The 17,016-nt window shown below is 40.1% G+C and overlaps 2 protein-coding genes across 9 annotated transcripts; one reads left to right on the top strand and one right to left on the bottom strand.

The window, feature by feature from the left end:
* Positions 1-8: 8 nt before the first annotated feature.
* On the bottom strand, positions 9-5,039 carry LOC144021803 (putative transmembrane protein 244). 3 transcript variants are annotated; one of them, XM_077525955.1, is made up of 7 exons: positions 4,932-5,039; positions 3,323-3,500; positions 1,597-1,682; positions 1,144-1,217; positions 933-1,058; positions 797-841; positions 9-713 (listed from the first exon to the last, which is right to left on the bottom strand). In XM_077525955.1, exons 2-7 carry the CDS (start codon positions 3,353-3,355, stop codon positions 619-621), a joined length of 459 nt encoding a protein of 152 aa, XP_077382081.1. In that variant the 5' UTR covers positions 3,356-3,500; positions 4,932-5,039; the 3' UTR covers positions 9-618. The 3 variants fall into 3 exon arrangements, with proteins under 3 accessions (XP_077382081.1, XP_077382080.1, XP_077382082.1); XM_077525954.1 differs by lacking the exon at positions 4,932-5,039 and adding an exon at positions 3,572-4,447; XM_077525956.1 differs by lacking the exon at positions 4,932-5,039 and adding an exon at positions 3,577-3,591.
* On the top strand, positions 2,825-16,806 carry l3mbtl1b (L3MBTL histone methyl-lysine binding protein 1b). 6 transcript variants are annotated; one of them, XM_077525949.1, is made up of 23 exons: positions 3,740-3,750; positions 4,368-4,445; positions 5,846-5,964; positions 6,597-6,792; positions 6,931-7,126; positions 7,217-7,346; positions 7,429-7,480; positions 8,739-8,833; positions 8,905-9,009; positions 10,242-10,377; positions 10,476-10,567; positions 10,651-10,802; positions 11,004-11,107; positions 12,401-12,486; positions 12,747-12,857; positions 12,926-13,040; positions 14,500-14,596; positions 14,668-14,862; positions 14,950-15,051; positions 15,144-15,208; positions 15,437-15,609; positions 15,718-15,780; positions 15,843-16,806. In XM_077525949.1, exons 3-23 carry the CDS (start codon positions 5,854-5,856, stop codon positions 15,969-15,971), a joined length of 2,505 nt encoding a protein of 834 aa, XP_077382075.1. In that variant the 5' UTR covers positions 3,740-3,750; positions 4,368-4,445; positions 5,846-5,853; the 3' UTR covers positions 15,972-16,806. The 6 variants fall into 6 exon arrangements, with proteins under 6 accessions (XP_077382078.1, XP_077382075.1, XP_077382079.1 ...); XM_077525951.1 differs by lacking the exon at positions 3,740-3,750 and adding an exon at positions 4,546-4,594 and having other exon boundaries at positions 4,140-4,445; XM_077525952.1 differs by lacking the exons at positions 3,740-3,750; positions 4,368-4,445 and adding an exon at positions 2,825-2,859.
* Positions 16,807-17,016: the final 210 nt, after the last annotated feature.

Genomic DNA, 17,016 nt, shown 5'->3' with positions numbered 1-17,016 from the left:
ATTCCGAATACTTCTACATCTGTCAGAAGATTTATTTAGGACACATTTCAACAACTTCTTAAAATAATCGCCTAAATCATTTTTTAAGGAAACACAAAAAATGTAACCATTTGCATCACAAGGAGATGATTTAGGCAAAAAAAAATATAATTTGCAAAAAAATGGCAGGCAATTATTTTAAGAAGGTGACGGTTTCATTATTTCACAATACACAAGAACGAATTGCATCATTCCCTTTCTGTTGTTACATTCACAGCTTTCCAAGTTATAGAAACAAATACTATACAATGTGCAACACAATTAAAATACAGAAACATCACCTTGTGGTATGGACATACCGTACATGCCCTGTGCAAATAAATTCCAAGCTTTCTTATTATCGACAGGCATTATGTCATAATAAGGCATATACAGTAGGAAAGAAAAAAAATGCAAGGAAATTATGGTGAGTATCTGGACAAAAATGCATTATATGGCAACAAACCATACTAGCACCATTCTATATGCTTGCCATGAACAATAAATTAGCCTGTGCATTAACAAAGTAATCTAATAGAATATAAACCATTATTGGACCATAGGATCCCATTTGCTGCATGAAATATACCTTTCTGACATTCAATAGACGGCGAATGTAACATAGCTTTGGTCATCTTGACAGGCGAAGTAAGCAATCAGCTGACCATTGCAGATCATCAGAAACAAGCCACTACCTGTAGAAGAAGAAACAAAACAAAAAATCTCATCAATTCACATTGTACATGAAGTTTTGTACACGCTCTCCAGTTAGTCTCACCTAAGGCCAACCACCACTGCCATGCCAGGGGAAACTCCAGCATCACTGAAACATGAAATACATATAATAGTAGTCAAATCAGCACAATCTAAAGAGTTCCCCCACTTAGTTAATACCTTAATCCAGCTCCACTCACCTAGGCTGGTGATGAAGATGTGCAGACAAGTGACAGTGACAGCATAGTCCCACACTCTCCTCTTCACCACAGCAGCAAACAGCAAGCCACTGCAGAAGTAAGTAAGCTCCAGGGACAGCAGGTTGACTGGTCCAGAGGGAAGAAAGACAGTCAAGGCAGACAATCTGGTTTGTTGGGTATCATGCTGGCTAGCTGTCTTCAGTGCACTCACCCAAATATTTAGAGACAGAATCCTCCGGCTTGGTCTTGAAGTCAAAAGGAATCCGTCCGTCAAAGTCATCCAACCTGTGTTTAGTTTGAAACTGGTTAGATGTCCAAAATAAAACAAACAGTTGGATTAAAAGGCATTGAGTCAGTTCAGTCTAAAGAATCATCTTCAGTTTACGGTCCCAACATAAGACATTTTAAGGTTACGAATATCACATGGCAGAAGAAAAGTCACACTCAGTTACTGCTGTACGTAATATTTTACATTTAAAATATATGACCAAGAAGGGATTTTTATTCAAATATTTCCTGAAATTATGACATTTAAAAGCATGTGTAAGACATTTTTGCAAATTGAACGACACTCAAACTGATTATTAAACTTTGCATACAGTTTTGATTGTACTATTATTTAGGTTAATGTGCATACGCGTGTGCATGAGGGTTTCTCACTCACCTGAAGGCACCAAAACAAACACTGCCAATCATGTAAAACAGAGAGTAGAAGACAACTAGGCAGAGCAGCAGGTTGAGGAATACAGTCTGGTGGGCGGAGAGAGAGACATTAGTATAAGATCAAATTTACATCATCCCCATGATAGACAATGCTAAGGAAAAATTTGCTTAAGCATCAGGATTTAGCTGTAAGGGTTAACACAGGGGGCGGCACGGTAGTCGAGTGGTTAGCACGTCCGCTTCCCAGTTCTGAGGTCTCCGGTTCGAGTCCAGGCTCGGACCTTCCTGGGTGGAGTTTGCATGTTCTCCCCGTGCCCGCGTGGGTCTTCTCCGGGTACTCCGGTCTCCTCCCACATTCCAAAGACATGCATGGCAGGTTAATTGGGTGCTCCGAATTGTCCCTAGGTGTGAGTGTGGAGGGTTGTTCGTCTCTGTGTGCCCTGCGATTGGTTGGCAACCAGTCCAGGGTGTCCCCCGCCTACTGCCCAGAGCCAGCTGAGATAGGCGCCAGCAGCCCCCGCGACCCTTGTGAGGAATAAGCGGTCAAGAAAATGGATGGATGGAGGGTTAACACAGGTGAACCATCAGAACAGAAGCTACAAACATCTTGAGAACTTTTCAGAACCCATGCCATATTTACCCTTACTTAAAATTACATAAAGTATAAGCACAATTTAGCTTCAGATTATCAATATCAAACCTTATCTTTTATCCCTAAATTATCATGCAAATGTATTGTTTTGCTGATTTACAGATGTGGTGTTGTAAATCAATCTTATATCCTGGATGGCTTTATAAATAATATATATATTTCTAAAGAAAAAAAAACAAGATGAAACAAGTCTTTATTATTAGATTACATTCACACATTCACAGTGTGAGGGGCATCTTAAAAATGTAATTCAAAATTAAAATTACAATTAAAAGGAAATGAAATTAACTGCTTGTGCTGCACTGAAATGCATCATACATTTGTAATGTTTTATCTTCTTTCTGTGATCCCTACAACTATGCAGTGAAGCTTTTCCAATTTAAATTAAGAAGTCCTGAAATGATTATTTGTTAATCAGTAATGTATATTTGCTCAATTGTCATCTATCAATAACGGTGACGTATAGTGACATGAATAACGATTACATTCTCTTCCACTAGATGGCAGAAGGCACGAATTAACCTCTGTATGCAACCTGTTGCCGTTCAAACAAGAGAGTTAGCGTTGTCTTCCTTCAACTAAACAGGCCCAGATTTCCCACAAAGTACATTTGTGAGTAAATTGAGACAAAGACATTATTATTATTTCAGTGTATACACTCTGTGTTACATTTTTGTTTGGCAACGTTTATTTGTTTTTCCTTATTATAAAATATGCGTCTTGGCTGGAAAAGGTTGGGAAACACTACACTATAGGACACCGTCGTACACTAAAATACATATTGTTATAATTTCTCTCATGTAGCTAAACAGGGTAACCACAATATTATACACAGCTCTCATTATGATGCCCTGACAATCAATCACAACAAAGCATTATTATGCATTGGGTCCTACTGATTGATCCTATAGATGGCAGTGCAGGTGTGAGTGCCGCTTTACGACTGCTCCTTTCTGTCAAAACCTAACCTGCCACATGCTATTTACATCACAAAATAGCGCCTCTGCCATTTAAACGCATGGAACAAGCTGAAATGTCAACATTACGGGTTATGTAATGTTTTCATTTTTTTTACCTTCGAGTCGACTGCTTTGCTTTTGAATGCCATCTCATGTTGTCTTCACGTCAGCACAATAATTCGCGAGGTGAAGCTTGCTGCGGATTGCAGCGCTAAACCTCCCCCTCCTCCTCATCATCATCATCCTGAGCCTCCTCGTCATCCTCCATCCTGCTCCACGGTCCTCTGCCGCCATCTAGAGGCCAAAGAGTGACACGACCGAGCATGAGCCGCCCGCTTCTCTTCGCTGCACTAAAATGAACTCACCTCACCCTAAGGAAAAAAGCAGCACGGGCCTTTGTTCGCTAAAATCACTTGTTTCAACCGCAGAATGCACCGAATAAACACAGCAACTCGTGTTTTTAATCATGTAAACAAATCGCCGCAATGCTATACGAGCTAAAGCGCGTCGTGGCGATGCGCAGCCATTATGGACGATCGTGCAGGTTAAACGGGGATACTTTGGGTGTTTGAAACGTGTCCAACTAAGCAGGCTAAAAACAAACCATTCGCGCCGGTTAATTCACTCGTTTTGAGACATACATGTACCCGCAATGAGAGCTAGTAGCTGTACTCATGTGACGTTACTAGCCCGACACGTTGCGTAAGAATTAAGACTATTTGCCGTTGTTGTTTTGTTCGACTTTTTCCATTTTGGGGAAAATAACGCGTTTCCATCCGCTTTTTACACATGCATCCACAAATGTACATGTGCTTTCCACGCGTATGTGGCTAAATAACTAATCAAACCCGATAAATATAGCTTGCGAGCATTACAAGGTCGAATCCACTGCATTGACGTGCAATAATAAGTATAACATGAAGGCTATGCGAGGAAAACATGAGGGAATTGTTTTATTTTTATTGTTAACGGCAGACAATGCCAACATGAAACCGCGGTGAGCTCGCTTCGGTCGACCGGTTGCTCATGTAGAACGACGCCGGTCAAAGTGACTCATTAGTGGGCTGTGTCAAAAGCGCACACTGGTCAGTGTGTGTGAATGTATGTGCGCGTGTTGCATTGACCACCGATCGTAAAGTGAACTTTTTTTTTTTCCTGGAGCACAAACTTGTCAGGCAGCGCATCTTCTGCGCATGCGCAGCCTCCTCAGCTCGAAATAAGAGTTAAAAGAGAAACGAGGTGAGTTCCACATTTTTGTTTAAAACACAATAGGTCAACTAATGGTAATTTATTCTAAGTTGCGGGCGCTTTGTTGAAATAAAATCCCGTGTCGTTTCAGCACACGGGCGTCAGTTTGGGTTATTTTCCCCACTCTGGTTTGTGAAACGGTGAGAATAAATCGTTTTTCAAGTTTCTATTGAAGAATTTAATCACGCAACAATGTCGAATGTGGTGACAGCTACGCAGCGTTATTATTACTCTAAATGCTGATGTGAGGAATAGTGGTCACATGTTTTTGCTATTGTTATTAACCGAGAAACTTATTTATTACGGCTTGCCCTTAGCTGGCTGCATCCAACCCCGATGCTAATGCTAGTCAGAGCGGAGCTAGCTGACAGTTAGCTTTGTATCGGCGCTAAGCTAGGCGAGCTGGGGCTGACATTCCGTGACAACAAAGTGCAGAAAATAAGCGGGGCGGCAGAAAACAAGTCGCCGGGAAATTACCCGGCAAGCGTCGGACCTTGTTCGACGCCCCTGCACGGCTCGTGTGTGTTGTTTCGTGGTGTAACTTAAGTAATTTACATAGTTTAAAACATGTTGGTTGGCCTCTCCCCCCTACTATTGCGCCGCCATTTTGTACCAAGACGAATGCTAATCACGGGGCGCTCTTCCATCCACTTTTATTTATGGCAGGAATTAAAAAAAACCCCGCAAGCAACCGTGTACTAAGTCAAACTTAATACACACGCATTGGCCCGGCCTCGTTAGTTACTTTTCCCCAGGTTGACGCCCTTACACAGCACAAAAACATCATTTTATTCCCAGCGTTGACCCTGCGTCAGGACTAAAACGTTATATCGCAATAGAAATCAGATTAAAACGATGCCAAGTTGGACCAGTCAGCGTGGAAAGCGGCGTTCTTGTGGAAAGTGATAAACAAACCGAGCCGTCCCTTGTTTAGGTGAAGGCAAAGGGACGTCTTTAAGAGATACTGTTAAAACGAGGAAAAGATGAACTTATGTGCTTAACTCTAAGTCGGGACCTGTTTTCTTGTGCTGACCATCAAACGGGGTGTTGGTTCGCCCTAATGGGCCGCTTTGTCAACACAATTCCCCGCTAGTTGGTCTGCAAAAAGAGTCTTATTAGTGAGTGTTTTGTGTGGAATCCAAGTGCATGGTGGATCATGCGAGCCAACGCACAGTCGCCATCAAGCGGTGATGTTGCAAATCGCTGTTTACAAGTGCAGGTAGCGTTTACAAAGGAAGCCAGCCAGCCCGGTCACAGACAATCATCTCAACGGTTTAATAAAAATAAAAATATATGATTCTATTATCTTGAGACTATTTTTTTTTTGCATTATTTCTGATTGTCTTTTATTTTATTTTATTTTAAAAAAAAATTTAACATAAATTTCTAAGGATCTAGAATGGCTGACACTCCACCAAATGACGGCCCCTCTCAAGGTGCCGAGTTTGACATGATGGGAGCTCTGGACTGGAAGGATGGCATTGCCACGCTGCCAGGAAGTGACATCAGGGTACAGAAAATTACTCAAATAATATACTACAAATATTGGCTTTGGTCCCTTTGTGTGAAGTTTGCATGTTCTCCAAGACTAAATTGTCCATTTGTCTGAGTGTGAGTAGTTGTTTGTTTTTATTTGACCTGTCCACAGTCAGCTGGGATATTTTCCAAATCACCTGTGACCTGTGTGTTAATAAACTTAATCTCTTACATACAGCACATGCACAGAATTGTAAAACAAAATCAGAGTAAGCAAGCAACCTTCCCACAAACCATCCTCAGTCCCTTATGACAATTAATGCTGGCATTTTTGTTTTCTTATAATGTCGTGTTTTTTTTCTTCCTGTGCACTGTGTGCAGAATTTTTTAATTGAAGTCTTGCGTCCAGTGTTTTGTTTTTTTTTTCACTCTGTTATTGCTTTGAATAAAAATGCTGTTATTGTTTTACTTTTGGGAATAGTGAACTGCTTATTGAATTGTTGGTCTGGTCACTGTTCATCTGCTCAGAAGTCATTTCTGTGGGTGTTGATGCCATGTTTTTTTGAAGAGTAGTGTGTGTAATTTGTGACATTTCATGAAGAAAATGTCTTCAAATCTTCAGGTTGACATTTTCTGTGATTAATTTGTGTTCCTTGTGTTCTTTAGTTCCGTATGACGGAGTTTGGCACACTTGAGATTGTGACAGACCTAGAGGTGAAAGGGCAGCAGCCTGTGCCTAAAAAGGACACATTGGACCCAGTGCCATCTCACAGTCCCACCCCTCCACCGGAGGGTCAGTCGCAGACAAATACAGCACCCACTCCTGCTAATAATATTCCACCGGCACCGTCTCAAAAAAAAGGTACCAAGGTTTACCATTAGGTGGTGGGAATGTGAGTGTGATTGGTCCTTTGTATTTGCCCTACGATTGGCTGGTGACAGGATGTCACTTCTTGCGCAAAGCCACCTGGGAGCATTATCTGTCCCATTTTTCCTGCAGCCCCCGGCCCTGTTGTCTTGTCTTTGGAGGAGACCCCCACTCTAGAAAGTCCCAAAGTAGAAGTTGGTCCAAGTGTGGAAGTCGGTCCAAACGGGGAGCTTACTCAGTGCCGAACCTGTGGTGGTCACGTTGCTCGGGATGCCCTCATACAGGGAAAGTTTTGCAGCCCAAACTGTGCACAGCCCGTCAGTGGAAGGTATAAATCACATGCTCACCTCATTTTTTTTTTTTTTCTCTGTAAAATGATTATTTTTTTCTCCTAACGAACTTTCTTTTCTCTCTCCAGGTCATCTCCTGGAGAAGCCCGGGAGTGCCAGCCTGCCGAAAGCGAGACTTTAGGTAAACGGGTGCGTAAAAAGAGAAAAATCTATATGGATTCTGGTGATGAGGAGGAAGACAACCAAGAGGAACCAGAGGTAGAAAGCGTCCACATCGCAGAGTTGACTACCCTGAGTGACAACAATGTGGTCACTAATTTTCTATTTTCAATTTTGCTAGGAGAAAGCCAAAACAACCAAAGGCAGGAGAGGAGCCAAAATGGCCAAACTTGGTAAGTTTTGTGTGCTGCAGCCCAAAAATGTCATGCATGTCAGCATTCAACAAAATACTTATAAGAAAACAAAGTGTATTTGGCCTTTAAACATTGAAAACAGGCATTTATTATATGAATCTTAAAAAAAGAAAAAAAAAAAAAGAAGAAAAAAAGATACCATTATAAGGGCGATTAAAATACATAGGTAAACCCTGTGATAGACTGTTTTTCTGCCTTCATCCACTAGTGCAAGGGTCTTCTACCTGCGACCCTGGAGCCACATGTGACTCTTTAGTCCCTCTCCTGTAGCTCCCTGTGAATCTCTTTAAAAAACTTAGAAGAAATTATTTTTTTTTATACATATTTATCATTATTTTTGATAAAATATTCTTTAAATGAATTAATTATTGAGATTAAAAAAAGAATAATTAAATATTAAAGAAATGTCTCAAGAGTCTAAATTTTTAAGTTGTCAGAAAAAGAGACGGCACATCGATGTAAAAGTTTTAAAAATTACCTAAAAATGTCCAAAAAGGAAGAGGAAAAGCAGAACATTACCATAAAATGTTCATGAAATTGCCCATCAGTCATAAAGTTCATTTTTAACAAGGCAGAAAAGAAAATGCTTAAAAAAATTTATGTAAAATGTCCCCAAAAAAAGAATTCCACAAACATTACCATAAAATGTCCATAACATTGCCAAAAAAGTCAGAAAATTTGAATTGAATGTCCACAAAATTGCCAAAAAATAAAGTCAGAAAATTGATAACAAAAAGGCAGAAAAAATGTAAAAAAATAGCCAGAAAATGTCCAAAAAAAGGAAGGAGAGGCAGAAAATTACCACGTCCATAAAATTGTCAAAAAAATGTAAGCCGTTTGACAGAAAGACTAAAAATGTATGAAAAACAAAGTCTGAAAAATTACAAAAAATAAGTTTAAGGCAGAAAAAAATGTATCTCAAAGTATTGGACGCTGCATATGTTTCAATTGTGGTGCAAGCTTGAATTAGCACTTCTCTTGGGCAGTACAGTACAGTACAGTACAGACTAATATTAACACACTGTTTCCGTCATCACAATCTTCAAATGTTTTGCGACTCCAGACAGATTTATTTATTTATTTTGCCTAAAATGGCTTTTTTGACAATAAAAGTTGCCGACCCCTGCACTTATATACTGTATATGAATGTTTGCGAATACTAGAACATAACCCATGGGCTAAGGTCATCTCCTACCACCAACATTCATTTCTATTCATTTTGTTGCTCCGCCCACAGCCACAGCCCCACCCAACAAAAAGCGGGCATGGAGCTGGCCGGCCTACCTGGAGGAGGAGCGGGCCGTTGCTGCTCCTGTCAAACTGTTCAAAGAGGTACCTCTCCTTCATCTTGTCAAGAAGCAAAATATCTTCACTTCCACCAATCACCTGTGTCCGTCCCGCAGCATCAGTCGATTCCTCAAAGCCGGAACAGCTTTAAGGTGGGAATGAAGCTGGAGGGGTTGGACCCGTGTCACCCGTCCCTCTTCTGTGTGCTCACTGTGGCAGAGGTACTTTTATTTAATCAGAATTTGTTGTATGAATGGCAGCGTTTTGATATTAATGGAAGTTGGCTATTTTTCTGCGGTACACCTGATCACTCACACTAATCGACATGGCACAGTTGTGAGTAATTACTAAGACCCAACTGATGCAGTGATAATTTCGTCGGATGAGAAATTTTCGTCAGGAAATTTTTTTTCCTGACGAAAATAAACGCGACCCGACCCCAGATAAGCGGTAGATGATGGAAAATTAAACTAAAATAGAAGCCGTACATTAGATGATAACGATAACTAAAATTGACTGACAATTTCGTCAATGACGAAAATGCTCAAACATGTTTCCATTCTTGTGCAGCTGTAAGATTAATCTCAAGCAATGATGCACTTTTTTATTTATTATTGTCAGTTCAACATGTTTCATTGAAACAATTAATAGACACCGTAGTATTAAATGTGTCATGTGTGTTTAACTAGTTACAAATAGGTGTGTGTAAAAAGTTTTGTATAAAAAAGTTGAAATGTGTGCTGAAGAAAAATATTGACTAGACTACCAATTTAGTCAACTAAAATTGCTCTTTTTTTTCGTCGACTAAAATTCTATTTAAACTAAAATACAATCTGATGGCTAAATTATGACTAAATCTTTAATTAGTTTTAGTCAAATGATTATAACTAGAACTAAATTAAAATTTCTTGTCAAAATTAACACTGAACTGATGAGGATTTTTTGAGGCCGATGCCATTACAACATTTGGGAGAGAAAAAAAATCTGGTAACTGAATAATTTGCTGATTATTTTTAAAAATACAAAATAAATAACTGCGATTGGCTGGCAACCAGTCCAGGGTGTCCCCCGCCTACTGCCCAAAGCCAGCTGAGATAGGCTCCAGCACCCCCCCGCGACACTTGTGAGGAATAAGCGGGCAAGAAAATGGATAGATGGAAAATAAAAAAAAAATAACTTTTTTGTTGTTGTTGTTGTTTTTTTTTTTTAATCCCTAAACAATATACATTTAAAACTACAGACAGAACATTTGACTTTTTATTTTTTATTTTAGTATTTGTTTAACTTGACAAAATATAGGAAATTTCAAGTTAAAAAACAAACAAACTGATGAAAGTATGATTATAATGGACGTTTATTCGCCAGAGCCCCCTCCGATTATTAATATTTTGAAAAGGCCTAATTTGGGCTTTAGTAATGACTGATTTCAGCATGAACTCAATTGTATTAACAGATCCAAGGCTATCGAGTGAGGCTTCACTTTGACGGCTACCAAGAGTGCTACGACTTCTGGGCCAATGCCGACTCGTGGGATTTGAAACCTGCAGGCTGGTGTGAGAAAAATGGACACAAATTATTGTTGCCCAAAGGTAGTCAAACACACTCATGCGATCTTACACATGCAAGTCATTGCTTATTTTTATTTTTTTTTTTACTTAACATCCATTTGTTTCCATTTGTCTTGTAGGTTGTAAGGATGGAGAGTTCAACTGGAGCATGTACGTGAAAAACTGCCGAGGCCAGCTGGCCCCCAAGCACCTCTTCAAGAGCCTCAACACGGTGAGCGTCACGCTCCGTCGGCATCCCGAGCCGCCCACCGGCTCCTTTCATTCCCACTCGCCGTCAATGTGTCCTCCTTTCAGTCCGTGACTCCCTCCGGATTTCGCGCGGGCATGAAGCTGGAGGCGGTGGACAGGAAGAACCCGTCGCTGATCTGCGTGGCGACCATCGCAGCTGTGGTGGACAACAGACTTCTCATTCACTTTGACAACTGGGACGACACATATGATTACTGGTGAGCCCGCAGAGCATGAAGAGACAACTGTGTGCGATACTAGAATATTTGTTGGGAACGTTTCGACAGTACCAGACTAGTTTTTATGTATATTCTTATAAGACACAGTTCTGGTGTTTCTAATTTTATTCCTGAAACACCTTTTTTTTTTTTCCTCATTTCATACTCCATGAGTCAATTTGTGCAATGTCTTGTGCGAAGGTGTGACGCTAGCAGTCCATACATCCACCCGGTAGGCTACTGCGAGGAAGCCGAGCTCACTCTGACCACTCCAGCTGGTAAGACACAGCCCAAGACACACGTGGGTCAGTATCAACTATTTTGCTGTTCTGTAAGGCCAAACTAATATGTAGATATTAATCATTGCCTGATGCTTTGCTTTTAACATGTTGATTTGATGGTTAAGGCCAAAATGATGCCTAATCTGGCCATATTTCATTTTTTTTATTTTTTTTTATTTCTATTTCTTAAATGGGTATCATTTGGTTGGAATCGACACAAAATATGGACGAAAAAAGACGTGTTAGTGAATATAATTGATTAACTCATTCACTCCCGGCTGTTTTACTGGATTTTGACTGATTTTGCAAGGTCCACAGAATATTCTGTTCTGTTGCTATAAAAACATGGAATCTACCAAAAGAAAGATTATAGTCTCTTCTTTCATTAGGGGAAAAAAAAGTATATATATTTTTTTATTTGTTTCTGTTTTGTAGCAATTAGCGTTAGACTGTAGCTAAGTTTTACCCTTATTCACAAATATGTTTAAAAACACGGGGAAAAAAGAACAACATGGCCCTGGTTGAGCTCTTATACTCTGCTGCCACCTGCTGGCCGTTTTTTGTAATAACTGCCATTGCATTAAGTAACCTCATCATGTCAGAAGCTGTATCAAAGCCTTCTGTATGCTCTAGCATAAAAACAAGCAAACATATAAATACCTTTTGGGGAGTGCAGAACAAAGTATTAAAAACATATTTAGAAGTTTTTGGGTTTGAATGAGTTAACATTAGTAATTTTATTTTTAATTTATTTTTTTATAATATTCATATTCCTGAGCTTGACAGTCTTGAAAAAACAGAATATTTTTGCATCATTCTAAAGGACCCTGGTGCAAAAACATTAAACTAAGTAAATATTTTAATAGAAAATCAACATGTCTTCATCTTTTGCCTGTAAAATATACCCATTTACCAAATAAAAACTCACCTACTCACTCACTCACTTTGGGCTTGTGTTACACTCACTTGCATTTGGAACACCAATATAAGAATGTATCAAAAATTCAGTCTTTACATAAACAAATTATGATGTGGTTGTAGTGGTCCAGGACTGCATTGCAACATGACGAGAAGTTTTTCTAATATTTCGCTGCCAAATATTAGAAAGCTCTCAGCTTGATGAAGCTAGAAATTTTGATACAACTCTTTGGATATTTGGATTGTTCAGGTGTACCTAATTTTGTGGTGACTGCGATTAGTTTCTTTTAACCTATAGCAAGTTAGAAATGTTGGGAACGCATGCTACAGTCACCGTCTCGACACTTACAACACATCATTGAGCTCCAATTATGTTTATTTTTAATTTGCTCTCACCAGAATATAAGCAACCTAAGAGTTTCTCTTGGGAGAAATATCTGGAAGAGACGAGCACACAGGCTGCTCCTGCTCGGGCTTTCAAACCGGTATGTTTCACACACGACCAGAAATGTTGTATGCAGTATGCTGGACAAATAATGCATCATAATAATAATAATAATGAAAAGGAAGTTATTCTGAAGTTTCAGAGGATGTTTGCTATCAGGAGAATTAAAGTAGTAAAATCGCACTACTACTTACTGATGTCATTGTATTGAGGGGAGAAAAATCACTTCAAATTGGGAATAAAATTTGTCGGAGGAAAAAAATGTTGTGATGTAGTATGTGACGGTAGCTTTTCTCGCAGAGACCTCCACATGGCTTCCAGGTGGGGATGAAGGTGGAAGCCGTGGACAGGAGGAACCCCATGCTCATCCGCGTCGCCACCGTCGCAGATACAGAAGACCACCGGCTTAAGGTGCAAAATGGCCGCCAACTCCAGCCTCCTTTTTGGCTCCTCACTAACTGCCATTAACCGTCTTTTAGATCCATTTCGACGGCTGGAATCCAGAGTACGACTTCTGGGTGGAGACCGACTGCCCCGACCTGCATCCTGTCGGCTGGTGTCACAAAACGGGACACTCGTTGCAGCACCCGAACAGTGAGACTCTTTTCTTACTTCCTCGACAAGTTGGCTGTAAAGATGTCATCATCTGTAAAAGGAAAATGGGATATATTATATTATATCATATCATATCATATCATATCATATCATATCATATTATATTATACCTGGGTTGGCTGGCAACCCGTTCAGGGTGTACCCTGCCTACTGCCCGAAGCCAGCTGGGATAGGCTCCAGCACCCCTGCAGCCCTTGTGAGGAGCAAGTGGTTAAGAAGATGGAAGGATGGATATTATATTATATTAGGGCGGCACGGTAGTCGAGTGGTTAGCACGTCCGCTTCCCAGTTCTGAGGTCTCCGGTTCGAGTCCAGGCTCGGACCTTCCTGGGTGGAGTTTGCATGTTCTCCCCGTGCCCGCGTGGGTCTTCTCCGGGTACTCCGGTCTCCTCCCACATTCCAAAGACATGCATGGAAGGTTAATTGGGCGCTCTGAATTGTCCCGAGGTGTGCGTGTGAGTGTGGATGGTTGTTCGTCTCTGTGTGCCCTGTGATTGGTTGGCAACCAGTCCAGGGTGTCCCCCGCCTACTGCCCAGAGCCAGCTGAGATAGGCGCCAGCAGCCCCCGCGACCCTTGTGAGGAATAAGCTGTCAAGAAAATGGATGGATATATTATGTTATATTATATTGTATTATTACTTAATGTAGGGCTGCTCGATTATGGAAAAAAATAATAATCACGATTATTTTGGCAATAATTGAAATCACGATTATTCAAATGATTATTTTTTGGTACAAAACAAGAACATAGTTAACCATAAAAAAAACAAAAAACAAATACAAAATATTAAGACAAATAAAATAAATAAAACACTATAAGCAACTTTTTGGTGACACAATTTATTAAATTACGTAGTTATTTTAAAATTTGGAAAAAGTTGCAAATGTATACATTTAAACAACTCAAAAATTAGTATTAACCTTTTTTTTTTTAAGATTATGCTGATTTTTTTTTAAATTGTGACGTATAATAATTGAAATTGTAATTTAATTTTTAGTAATTGCACAGCCCAAACTTAATGAATTTGTTTGTTTGTTTTAACTTCTTTACAATTGTTTTTCTTCATTTGTCTACAAAACAAGAAAATAGTTAAACGTAAAAAAACAAAAAAAAAACAAATACAAAATATTAAGACAAATAAAATTCTTTGAAACACTATAATTAAGCAACTTCCTTTTTCATGAAACAAAATTTATTAAATTAGTTATTTTAAAATTTGAAAATGGTGCAAATGTATAAATTTAAACAACTCAAAAATTAGTATTAACTTCTTTTTTTTTTACGATTGTGCTGATTCTTTTTTTTTTTTTAAATTGTGATGTGTAATAATTGAAATTGTAATTGAATTTTTATTAATTACACAGCCCTAACTTAATAAATTTGTTTATTTACTTTTACCTTCTCTACAATTGTGTTTTTCTTCACTTGTCCTATCAGGTGCTAATGACGCGAGTCCTCCAGGACAGGGATGTCCCACCCCAGGATGCAACGGAGTCGGCCACATCAGAGGACCTCGTTATGGGACACATTACACGTCAGTCCTGTTCCATTATTCTCATTTGAAATCTATATTTGGACTCACTAAAAGTGTGCTGCTATGTGCAGTCAGGTGAGCTGTCCCTACTCGGAGATGAATCTGAACAAGGAGAGCTTGCTCCCAGACCGTCTCAGCGGCGAGAAACCCCTCGTGCTCGGCGGCGCCCTCCCCCGCGGGCGACGCCCCGAGCCCAACACGGCCACCCCCGCGCAGACCGCCTCCACGCCGGACCGGCTCGAGGCAGCCGAGGACCCCCGCGCCAGGTCTGCCCCGAGAGAGCTCCTCCTTGTGTTTGACATGCAGCACAACGCTGCAGCTTGTACCTGAGAGTCAGTTGTCTCTGTTGCTAGGAAACCACAGGAGGTGGAAGCTGAGCCGTCAGGTCGCAGTAGCCAGCCAGAGCCACTTGGAGGTGCCAGTGAGCAGAATCAGAATGGAACCAGACATAAACGGTAGAAGGAAGGAAAAAAAAAAAAAGTCACCTAACACAAACATTTCAAAAAGGAGTGAAATGAATTCTAACTGCTAACAATGTTCCTTTCAGGACGGCTCCTGCTCCTAAATATCTCAAAATGCACTACGTGAAAGAAGAGTCTGGTGATGGTAAAGGTGTGTGTACTTTTAAACATTGATAAACACTATGGAAGCGTCACAAAAAAGCCAAAGAAAAAGCAACAAGTTTTGTTTCTTACTGAACCGAGTCCCCTTATTATGGCAGTGTGTGTTTTGTGTAGTACTTTTGCTCAAATTGTAGGACTGTGGAGGTTCCACACTGTAATTGAATTAAACATCGACTACCAGAGTGTCAATAACTGCCTCCTGTCCTCCCCGGCACAGCCTCCCCAGACACCATTTCCCTCCAGCAAGCCCTTCACGAATCCGTGTTCTCGCCCGGCGTCTCTGCCGCTCCGCCCCACCGGGTGGCGCTGTGCTGGGACAAACACTGTCAGCTGCTGCCCGAGGTTCTGGGCCTGACCGCCAAGAGGGTGGCGGGATGGAGCATGGAGGAGGTCAGGCAGTCAACGCTCATATTACGATCAAGCATTAAAACTGCATAAACATCGAATCTTCGCCCCAATATTTTGGATTTTATGGACGTGAAGCCTTTTCCTTTCCAGGTGGCCAGTTTTGTGAAAGGACTCCCAGGGTGTAAAGAACACGCGGCTACATTTAAAACCGAGGTAATATGTCGAGTGATTTTTGTTTTGAGTGTTTAGTGGTGAAATCGGTTTGTTTTCTCTAGCAAATAGACGGCGAGGCCTTCCTGCTGCTCACCCAATCAGATATTGTCAAGATCCTGTCCATCAAATTGGGCCCCGCCCTCAAGATCTACAACTCCATCCTCATGTTTAAGAGCGCCGACGAAGAGTAACCGAGGACTCCTGACGGAAACGTTTACAGAAAAGCCATCTGCTTCAATAAGTTGCTCCCTTTTTGTATGGACATGTTAACAAGGGGGAGAGTCTCTTAACCTGTATTATATCATTGAGTTGAGTTTACTGAAATGTTAAATAACTACAGACACCTTTGAAAATGTTCCTTACAATGTTTGCAGCTTGGTCGCCCCCCAAAAAAGAAAAGGAAATTAAGAGCTTTCAAAAAGCTGTTTGATCAAGCATATTTGTTACTTTTTTTATTTTATATGAATGGCACTATAATTTTTTATTCTCTCCACTTAGACAGCAAGTGAGAGCTGAAAACAGTATTAATGATGTGACAAAATTTCAACCTTTTTTTTCTTTTTCTTTTCGGTTTTATGAAGTCCTCATAGGGCTGCTGAAAATTTCAAAAACAAACGTTTTATTACTTGTAAATATTTTGAGCATTTGAGGTTGTATTAGAAGTGCACAGCGGGCTATAAGTTTCCCTGCCACTGGGCTAACTGGTAATTCAACAAAAAACCTGGTTCATTCTTTTCATAGTTTTGATGGCACATGAATGTTTTAAAAAAAATTCTGCCCTTGTAAAAAAAAAAATGCAGCTTACATGAGGATTTACTCCTACTTGGTTATGCAAATATTACAGGCAGTGAAAAATATGAGAAGAGGCTTCCCAAAGTTTTGGAATGTGTACATGTGCAAGTGTTTATATGCAAACAAAACAGCTTTTATTTATGTATTCTAATTTAAGGGTTAACGGTACGCTGTCTTGGCTCCGAGAAGTGTTGAGAGTTTGTGTACGAAATTAAAGTGATACACACTACTTGACTTCAGTCGTTTCATTACGTGCTGACACTAAACATACACGCTGTGTAATTTGCGTTTACATAATCTAATGGACTCCATTAGAACATGTAGCTAAACGTCAACATTTGATTGACATATTTCTTCAACAATGTAAAGAATACATTTGGTTGTGTCATGCTGGATACTGATTCAAAGTAAAGAGAATTACACCGTATTTAAGAAATGCATAGC

This window comes from Festucalex cinctus, chromosome 7 (assembly GCF_051991245.1).
Source record: "Festucalex cinctus isolate MCC-2025b chromosome 7, RoL_Fcin_1.0, whole genome shotgun sequence".
Classification (NCBI taxonomy): domain Eukaryota; kingdom Metazoa; phylum Chordata; class Actinopteri; order Syngnathiformes; family Syngnathidae; genus Festucalex; species Festucalex cinctus.
The sequence above is the reverse complement of the archived record's forward strand: the minus strand, read 5'-3'. Positions and strand labels throughout refer to the sequence as shown.

Coding starts and splice junctions, on each gene's coding strand:
- LOC144021803 (XM_077525955.1), bottom strand. CDS start 3,355: ATGGCATTCAAAAGCAAAGCAGTCGACTCGAAG. Junction 1,059..1,143: donor TTCTGTCTCTAAATATTTGG/GTGAGTGCACTG, acceptor CCTCTGGACCAG/TCAACCTGCTGTCCCTGGAG. Junction 842..932: donor CATCTTCATCACCAGCCTAG/GTGAGTGGAGCT, acceptor TTCATGTTTCAG/TGATGCTGGAGTTTCCCCTG.
- l3mbtl1b (XM_077525952.1), top strand. CDS start 5,854: ATGGCTGACACTCCACCAAATGACGGCCCCTCTCAAGGTGCCGAGTTT. Junction 6,793..6,930: donor GGCACCGTCTCAAAAAAAAG/GTACCAAGGTTT, acceptor TTTTTCCTGCAG/CCCCCGGCCCTGTTGTCTTG. Junction 14,863..14,949: donor GCCGAGGACCCCCGCGCCAG/GTCTGCCCCGAG, acceptor CTCTGTTGCTAG/GAAACCACAGGAGGTGGAAG.